General features: G+C 47.8%; 1 protein-coding gene across 1 annotated transcript in view; it reads right to left on the bottom strand.

Annotated features, from left to right (window-relative positions):
• Nucleotides 1-814: 814 nt before the first annotated feature.
• Nucleotides 815-10,071, bottom strand: part of LOC105454186 (heparan sulfate glucosamine 3-O-sulfotransferase 5) — a 17,245-nt gene continuing 7,988 nt past the window's right edge. Inside the window, exons 3-5 of the mRNA XM_011696623.1 lie at nt 5,522-5,611; nt 2,671-2,884; nt 815-2,576 (exon numbers count right to left, since the gene is read on the bottom strand). Coding sequence (XP_011694925.1) covers nt 1,683-2,576; nt 2,671-2,884; nt 5,522-5,580 — 1,167 coding nt within the window. The 5' untranslated portion in view covers nt 5,581-5,611 and the 3' untranslated portion in view covers nt 815-1,682. The remainder of the gene's footprint in view (nt 2,577-2,670; nt 2,885-5,521; nt 5,612-10,071) is intronic.

The raw sequence follows: 10,071 nt of genomic DNA, 5'->3' as shown, positions 1-10,071 counted from the left end.
TGGACAGTACAATTATAGACCTCGTTTCGCCTCGTAAACAGAGAGGAGGGGCAGTTGGACCTCGTTACGCGTGGAAAGTCGAAAATCCATGTAAAATAGTATACAATTATAAACCTCGTTTCAAATTTAAATTTAAAGACTATATAGTTTTAGCTAGTGAAATCGGGTTTTAATGATTTTAATGGGTTTTGAACAGTAACATACATATTTCTGTAAAATTGTTCTGGTAATAACCGCCCTGATGATTCATTAAAGTAAAGTTTAATGTGCCCCTCGAAAATCCGCGAGCAGAATGTAAAGGGCCACCGGTTACTCGCGTCTGGCAACGTCCATCATCCTCGTCTACGTCAGGTCAAATTATTAATCATCCGCGTAATAATTAAGAACTCTTTCAGCGACAAAGGGAATGCGCGCTCCGTACTGTCGTAATAAATTTTTAATAGAGCCTCTGTTGTCGCCATTGCTTTCCACTATTCACCACGCAATACACTCGGTCCCTTTCGGTATAGAGATTCATTATATATAAAGAACGTTACATGCGTTTCGAGCTCTCCGCCGGGAGATTTGGAGAATAATCGATTATAAAGATTTCTACGATAAAGCCTCGGCGAGCCGTTCCGTCTATACTACCGCTGACGAGTTTATTCGCGGTTGGTCGGATTCCACCCTACTTCTCTTCGTGTTCCCAGAGGAACGCTTGCGCCAATATCCAGTGTCAGAGAACGATGGAGGAGAACATGTTCGCGCTTTTCTGCAGCGGGAGAGAAAACGAGAGAAAGAGAGACAAGAGATAAACTCAGACAGACGGGGGGAGGGAGGGGGGGGGGGGAGAAAGGAAAATATTTTGTTTTGGCTTTCTCTCTCACGGTTGTTTCTCCCCGAAACAAAAAAAGCGGAACTGGCCTAATTATATATACGTACTCCACCCGTGCCTATACGTGGATCGTGCATGCGCGGGGCGCAGTAAATAAAACCCTCTCGATCTTCATGATCGCGCGCGAGAGAGTCCTTCGCGTTACGTAATATCCTTAACGACATAAGCGATATAACAACTTCCAATGTGGATTATAAAAATATTCAATCTTTGTCGTACGAACTAGTTAACCTATTGATATGTAAACTATCGATATGTAAAATTGATATGTAAAGTCACGGACCAATGTGATCCGCATGCCGCGTGAATCCACGAGGCGATCGCGCTCGTCTCGCAGATCCGCGTCTCTATTTTATTTTGGCCGGCGTTATTGTAACTTTTGTGTGTATGTATGCGTGTGTGTGTGTGTGTGTGTTTTGTTTATACGCTTGCATGTTTGATAATGTAATAACAAGACGCTGATCTCGCATGCATCCATTAACAACGACGCCGGTACTTTCATCGTGAAACATCAGCGTATTATACCTCTTTACCGAGAACAAAGGAATTGATAATCAATAATAAATTACTTATCCTTGTCGGTGCTCCCCGAAGAATATCGCCTGGTCGAGAGGAGCGTAATCTCGAAGAGTCTCCGTCGACGACGCCAGTTTCTTCGACCCGCGGGTTAATTGCATGCTCTCGGTGCTGCGATATTTCTTCCCCGGCGGAGGACGACAAGGAGGTATTTGATTTCTGATCATGCCCGCCGCTGGATGCACGCGCGACTCGCGTCGCGTAACGAACGAGTCGGGACTTTCCACGATGGTTATTCCTCCGGCCAGCCGAGATCCTCGCCGACGAGTTCGTAGAAGCGTTGATTGTGCTCGTTGAAGAACTTCCTCAGCTTCGTCACGACCAACGGACTGACGCGCGGATGACGTCTCCCCTTGCTCTCCTTCAGACACTTCTCCGAAGTCTCGTTTCTCAGGCAGTAGAAGCCCTTGGTGTGGTTGAAGTAGAAGTTGTGCCGACCGATGCGCGGCTCCAGCCCGAGGAAGTTCTCGATTCGGCGCAGCTGCGGCACCGGATCCTCGATCAATTGATCGCCGTTTACTATGAGAATCTGCTCCCTGGGGAACACTTCCAGCCAACGGTGCATATAGGTGTGATAGAGGGAGATGGCGACCGGTCTATAGGATTCGTTGATGGTACCGTCGGGTCGCATAACGAGCTCCTCGAATGTACGCGCCACTTGCTGCTGCTGCTGCTGCTGCTGTTGCTGCTGCTGCGGCGTGCCGTTGGTCAGCGTGGACGCGGTCGCGGCGTGCGTGCGCAATTGCGTGTAATCCGATATCGCGCGGGTGACCGGTTCCCGCACGATCAGCAGCAGCTTGACACTGCCGTTCATCGCGCGGATCCTCTCGGGCACCTCGGGCGTCACGAAGTAACTGGGGCTCTTCTCGATGGTGATCTGACCCTTGAAGGAGTAGGGCATTTTACGGCGGTACCATTCCAGACCCTTCCCATAGTTGTCGTCACGGTCGAAGAAATGGACCTCGCCGGCCGCCTTCTGTATCTGCGGGTGCAAGAACAGCATCTCCAGCAACGCCCTCGTGCCGCACTTGCGTACGCCGATTATGATGGCCTGGGGAAGATGGCGATTCGTGCGCGGGAAGTGTACCTTGGAGTTGGCGAAGAGGAGAGGCGGCGTCGCGCGTACCTGCCGCAAATCCATCATACATGGCAGCCGTACCTGTGTCTCCGGAGGCATGCATTTTTGTTACGAGAGACACGCGGGAGAGAGTACCACGTACCTGAGAGACCAGCTCGACCGTGCGCCCTTCGACGGCGGAAACCGCGTGGAGGCTGTAAACGGCGCTGTCGTAGAGTATGTGGAAGGTGAGAAAGAGAGACAGCAGGGCGACTGATAGAAAAGCGACGGCCATCTTCGATCTGGATACGCCGACCACCAAAATGCAATCCGACGCGTCACCCTCGGCCGGCCTCATGGCGGAGCGGGGCATCCACCTGCGGCAGACATCGAGAAACGCCTGTCTCGTCTGATATTTAAAGTACCTACCGACTCGATTCTCTCTCTCTCTCTCTCTCTCGAGCAGAGAAAACCCCGTACTGAAAGGCATATCCACATTATCCACTCGCGGTTCCCAAAGGGCAATCGCGTTTCTTTCCCTCGCGTTTTTCCCTCCTCTTAGCACGCAACAGCGCCGTTAGTTACAGACGACGTCTCTAATCTATTCTTTCTTCGCCGAGAGGCGCGGTAGGAATGATTAAGTCTCACCGTGATCGTCGATTATTACAGTGCACGCGGATACGGCGCGGTACGCCTGTACGGGCGTTCAATTTACGGGCCATTACACGACTTCAGTCCAAGATTCCCGATTTATCGGGGAACGAAATCAGGGAGAGTGTATTAAGACTGGATTTGTTGGAATAGATCTATTTAACGCGACGGCTGCGGCTTATTTTCCACGCTAGATTACAAGTAAGGGAGTCGAAACAATTTCGGGTCGCCGCAGTGGCTCGTGGCCCGATAATTATGCAGCTGATTGGCATTTACACGAAACGCCACGGTTGCACGCGGTGCAAATTTATCGCGGGGTACGCTCGCGTGACATACGAACAAAGCGGTTGTCAATGCCGCGCTCGCTAATTTCGTTCGCCATTGAATGCGGGCTCAAAAGCATCGATCGGTGGATTTACGAGGCGTTCCGCGCGAGTCGTACGTTAGGATTTCGTGGGGGCTCTCCCCCGCGAACGATAAATCATCGGCCCGCATGCCGTCCCGCGCGTAAGCGAAAAATAATGGCCGATTAAGCTTAAACCGTATCGTGCAAGACACACTGTACGTTACATATTTACGTATCTTTTCCGATCTACATATGTATTTATCGATAATTATACCGTACCGCATCGCCGTTTCCCGCCGCGCTTATCCTCCTAGCTCCCGGATAAGATAACAAAAATTGATAACGTTCCCGCGTCTCCTCAACTTGCCTCGGATTACATTTGTTAGCGCCGCTCGGGGTGAGATATTTACAGCATTAGCGCAACAGGCATGTAAATTACATGTTCTCGCGTGAATAAAGATCCCACGGCGAAAGTCGTCGACGCGGCGAGCGTAGCCGAGAGTGAATCAAAATTCACAAGTGACGAAACTTGTAGTCGAGAGCCCCTTAGACTCCGAATGGCTAATGAACTTCTGCGACGAGACACGGGAGAACGGACGAGGATGAAGCGAGGAGGAGGAAGAGGAGGAGGGGGGGGAGGGAGGGGAGACGGAAAAGCGAAAGATCGATCCGCTATAAATGATGCAGAAAGGTCGGTACCCCTGAGACAGAGCGCAATCTAAATTTGATGCGGGCAGCATTTTGTATTCCGATGTGTAATGGCTTCTCTAACGTTTACCGCCGATACCGCCTCGGCCACGTTACATCATCGGTTTCGCGTTGATTTGTCGGAATAATCAAGTACGCGTGTATATACCCGCGCGTTCCCCTCGTCACAGTCTCGTTTCAGCCTTAATTGCAACTCAAGTTCGCAATTAGCGAATCTATCGCTAACGAAGCCGTTCTCCCCTTCATCTTTTTCCTCCGTTTTACATCTTGCTCCCCGCACCTACCCCCTCTCCCCGGTTCGAAAATCTTGAAAAACCCGCGCACGTTCGAAAGAGATTGCGGGTATTTACGGGTGTTTGCCCGGACTTTCTTCTTTATCCGTAACTAGATACTTGATGTTACGAACGACCTCCGCGCGCGCATCGCGTATATCCAGACGCTCTTTAATATTATATTTTTAACGAGGTCCTCCACCGCTCTCTCTGCCCCCTGTTCCGGGGGGTAAATATACGGCCGGCACAACATTCGCGTTGTAATAGTCGAGACTCCCTATTGCACAACGGGGGTAGCCATTTGACGCGCAAGTTTTCCTGGCTAAAATTTGCTTTGTGCCGTTGCGTGGCGCGGCGCAGCGCCGGGCGCGGCGTGGCGTGGTGCACGCCGTGGCGCGGCGCGGCGCGGCAGGCCGAGGTGTTTCCGTGGGAAATACGCGTCCCGTGTTATTCGGACAAATTGCAATTTCCAGAGTTGCCTTCCGCGTCGTTGCGCTCCTAGCGACGCTCGGCACACTCGGCCGACGTATCGAAACGACCGCGCTATTTACTTATTACCACCGTGGTGGGCGAATCAACGAATATAATCATATACGGCCGGGCGAATTTATATAACGCAACCTAACGTACGAGTAACTTTCCAGACGAGCACTTCGGGGGAGGGGGGCGATTTTACTTTGAGTCGGAGCATGAAATTTGATAACCCGTTACAAAGAGAACTAAGCGCGTTGAAGATAAAAGAAGAATTGCAATCCAACGATGATCTTCCGTTCCGTTAAAATTGAGCGTTATCTCTCGCGAGCTAGTTCAATGGATTTAGCCGCGGAAAGCAGCAATTTTCTCGTCAGGAGGACAAGCGCGGAAACTTTAATTAACTAATTACATACGGTTCTCTCTACGCCGCGGACTCCTGGTTTCGATGTAATCGAATCGAGCACAAACGGAGGGAGGAGGGAGGAGGGGGGGGGGGGAATATATATCGAAATATATTTCCCGTACAGTTTTTTAATGGCGATCGGAATTTCTTTGATACTCACAAGACATCTATGGGGGATTGAGGAGACCACTCTGGACGAGGCCGTGCCTTGTTGGGCATTTGCGTTCGTTTGTTCACATTGTGGGAGTTTCTGAAACAATGTAGACCATTACTTGTTAGAAGTACGTTCGACAATGTGTACTCTCTCTCCTATCTTAACGATATATTCCAACTCGCTCTGTATCGCGATCGAGTGCTTTTAGACGGCAATCGTTATTCCGCGATGCACATCGACGCGCGACAATTTTAAGTCTTGCAGATTACTTCATAAATAATAATCGCACGCGCATAGTTTTTGCTGTGATGACAATAGGGGCGTTAGGACGGTGCTATGGGAAATCAAACGCTTTTCAAGAGGTCCCTTGGTGACCCAGTTGCGCTGACTCGAAACTAGCGTAGGGCGTAAATAGAATCACTCGCGGTGGTATGGCAACTTTTCTCATTCTAAACTGTCTGTTCGCGCGCTGTTAAGAGCTCCGTAAATATACACAAGTGCGCGCTTTCTATATTTTTATGTCTCATATATTTATTTATGTCTTATATATATATATATATTTTTTTTTTTTTAATCATACGTCCCGAGTCTTTGTAACGCCTTCATCGCAGATTTATATCGCGCCACGTTATTGCGTTCATCGACGGTTAAGGTCCTTACCTTTAAAACACCCGTGCCTGCCGATACCTTTAAAGCACCCGTAAATGCTCCATTCTCCGAGAGAAACGGGAAACGATATCGATTTATGTCCTATACGTTTCCGTGTCTTTATGTCTTTCTCATAAATAAGTGGAGATTGCGTTTCCACGGAACAACCAATTCTTATCGAGTATATGTATATCCAGACTTTTGCCCATCGAGTGTGCTCTTTGGAGAAACGACGCGAAACGATGCACCCCCGGTGCATAAACACGCGTATCCATTTATCTACGACATTACGACGCGTGTACCATTACGCTCGTTGATATATCGCCCATGTTCTATCCCGAGGACGGAGACGACGATCTATATGCTGCTCGTACATTTGCGTTTCTCGCGTTGCACGACGCGCGCACGTCGAGTATACGCGTAATACATAAAATATTGAGATGCAGGATAACAAACAAAAAATAAATAAATAAAACAATAATACAGACGGAAAGAATCGAATATCCTGATGCTGGCCTTGAATACATTTTCTGGAACGTACATCGATAATGCGCTTGAAGGGTTGTCGATTCGTTTTGCCACGTAACTATTTTCATCTACGTCAGTCTGGCGACCGTCTGACCGTTGCACGAAATAACAAGGACACGTCGCCTCGCCTCGCGTCGCGTCGCGTCGTGTCGCGTCGCCTCGCGTCCCCGTCGCGCGTCTCGCGCCGGGGGATGAATCGATATATTGAATGCACGGTCTCGGGGATGGGTATGATGTAACCTCACGACATTCTTCCGCTTGCGTAACATCGACCCTCCGCGAGACGGCGAGAGTGGAAAGCGTGGGTGGAAGGTAGAATTAGCGACGGAGCACTACGGAAACGAAATTACGCTCTATTTATCGTCGAGACGCTTGGCGCGCCATCCGGACGTTTTCGCTCGCTCCGTCTACTCTTTTTGGAGCTTAGCCTGGCAGGTTGATATCCTTGACAAACCGGGGTATCATCGTCAGAGATGGATAAAATGATCTTATGCATGGAAATGAGGAATTAAGGTAAAAAGGATATGAAAAATTCAGAATCTAAACGTTGCATTTGTCTCCGAGGAGAGAACAAGGAGGAAAGATAATTCCCAGTACGCCTTCGAGGTTGCCTTTTTACCCTCGACCTCGTCTCCCTTGGAATTGACTCCCGAAGTAATCAAACAATACCTAACAGATGGAAAACGTAATAATGACAATGTTGCATGTTAAAATAACAGTAAATATCGATCACATAAATTTTCTGCCTGCAATGGTATTCTATCGCGCGCGTTTCGCGAAAATAAGAACGGAGGGATATTATTCTCACCTTAACAGCTATAATACACCTCCAAATGGATTCGCGATGATTCAAAGAATAATGCAAATTCCAGTAGATTGCATGATTTCTGGACAGCGTCTATGAGAATCGTTCGAGGGTTACCGCTGCTTTAACGACCGCTTTGGAAGTTGCCGGTCGATGTGTCTGAGGCACGCGAAAACGGTAAAAGTTTGGCCGCGCCGTGCCGGTAACGGCAAAGGTAGCGGCTGCGCCCGCAATCGATACCTTCCCAGAAACTTCCAAGTGTGTCGTGAATTTGACAAATCGGCTAAACGGAGCGAAAACATTTTTCTCATCGACCACACGAAGGTGTATGAACATGAAAAACGGCATTCCATTCCTGCACGGAAAATAATATTCCATCTCGGATACCTAATACAATCCCGCAGTCGGATATGTAATTCGACTCTGAAATTAAAGTAAAAATAGCATCTGCACACGTGACAAGACGTATTCGTGTTACCGAGGACGATTTGGGATCGCCAAAGGGTTAGCGATTACGCGCGGATTACGTTCGAAATTGAACGTCGCCAGATAAGCCTGTGTGGAATAAGTTTGACGGAAACGGCCGGGGGTTTAAATAACGGCACGCGTAATCGAGATTCGCGCGGCCAAACTTACTTTCTCTTATCGAAGGGTCGAATTATTCTGCGGACCAATGAAAAGGCAGCGTTGCCGAGATAACGCGCCATTTGTCAGCAAAGGTATGCCCGTTCCTATTATAGATAAACGTTATCTGGCGTCGCAACGCTAAGCTTCGTAAGCGTACATAACTATAGAATCAAGCGCGATTCTCCGTGTGTCTCTTGCGCAAAGCCAAATGAGGCAAAGGGTTGGGAAGTCCTTCAGAAAAGATTCGATTGCCTTAACTGATTTTGGAAGCTAACGGGAGACCTTCTTAAGCTCAAGACAATTTCTAGAATCTGCAGTACTATATGCTCTCGCAGCGCTTTCTCTCTCTCTCTCTCTCTCTCTCTCGTCAAAGACACTTGACATAGTTTCCGATTTCATCATCGAGTGCCCTTCATCGACACATTTCCGCTATATACCCCCAGGAGCGGAGGTCAAATGTCCAAAGGTTATATATACTTTCTCGACATATACAGTGAACCTTGAACCTGTCCGACTCTCTTTTCCACATTTGAATTCCGCCGGATTTCACGGTTTTATCCCAATCACTTATCTCGCCCGATGAAATCCGCTAGAATATATCCCGTTCGCGAAATATTACGCGAGCGTAAATCGATATTTTTTTTTCGCATTTCGTACCTCATGCGCGCGCGGTTTACTTTGCCGTTGTAAATTCTTAATTTAGCACGAATCTAGTTTAAATTCAGTGGGACGCGTACCTGCAAGCACGAATTCGAACATAGCGTGAACGAAGCTTCGGCCACAATTCGCATAATCGATGCTGCAAACCCGATTATGGTAATTTGCAGGGTTAGATACAGGCTCACGCTTTAAAACTTTAGAAAGCAGCCGCGGCGCCGTCGTTGCAACTAGAACGGCTTCGGTCTTTTCAAGGACAGAGACGCGTTCCGTTATCTCGGGGTATCCTTTGACCTTTTCCATTCCACGTTATATAGACCCGTAGAGTCATTCGGTTATTTAGTATATCCGGCCACATAAATAACGTATAAATATCTATGGCATTAAAAGGTACGCGCCGGCGATGAATCGCAAAGATTTTCCCAGAATGCGGTAAATGTTGCAGGTTAACGTTACGTCGATTTGTCTTGTCTTTAATGTGAAGAGGCACTTGATCTATATTTTACGACAAGTATAGGAAACCAAGATCTCTCGCTTCGGCGCGCGTGCGTTGGATATCGGATAATTGCGACGTATGATCGATACACTCCGCGGTATACATAGAATCTCGCAACATCCCGCCGCATATTACGCAAATTATTCATTAAGCGAGCGGCGTTAAAGCAATCGTTATGTTTGAAAACCGATAGCGTTACCAATCGTCGTCGTAAAAGAAGTATTTCAGATAATGATATATTTGAATTGCTCCTATACATGTTACCCCCGATCGGGGCTACCGTCTTCGACAGAGTGAATTTTTTAGTAATTGAAATTGGAGTCTACATTCGAAACTAAATTGAATTTCTTTAATATTTAATTGTACTTAATGTTTCATCTTTGGGTTAGATCTTTTAATAAAATTTTCCAATGGGGAGCTTCTCAAAGATTCGAATCATTCCCCTGTTTCTCGTTATTCGGGCCACGCGAGGGTCCGAAGTAAGATACGCGCAAAAGAAAAAAAAAAGATCGGTTATGCATACTAATAGAACGACTCCGATGATGATGGTGGTGTGGGTAGCGCTTGTATTTGTAAGAGCAAAGCGGCTAGCGATATCCCTACGGAGAGAACGGACTAATTGGCCACTGCTTATAGTAACTGCGAGAACGGTAAAGTTAAGCGCGACGGGAATAATGCTCCATTTGTCCTCTCAAAAAAAAAAAAAAAAAAAAAAGAATAAAATAATTTAGCGTCGAGATATCTCTGGTGGTCAATCTTCAGACAGGGGATCATTCGAATCTCCTGTTCTAAATC

This window comes from Wasmannia auropunctata, unplaced genomic scaffold (assembly GCF_000956235.1).
Source record: "Wasmannia auropunctata unplaced genomic scaffold, wasmannia.A_1.0 LD335987.1, whole genome shotgun sequence".
Lineage (NCBI taxonomy): Eukaryota > Metazoa > Arthropoda > Insecta > Hymenoptera > Formicidae > Wasmannia > Wasmannia auropunctata.
The sequence above is the reverse complement of the archived record's forward strand: the minus strand, read 5'-3'. Positions and strand labels throughout refer to the sequence as shown.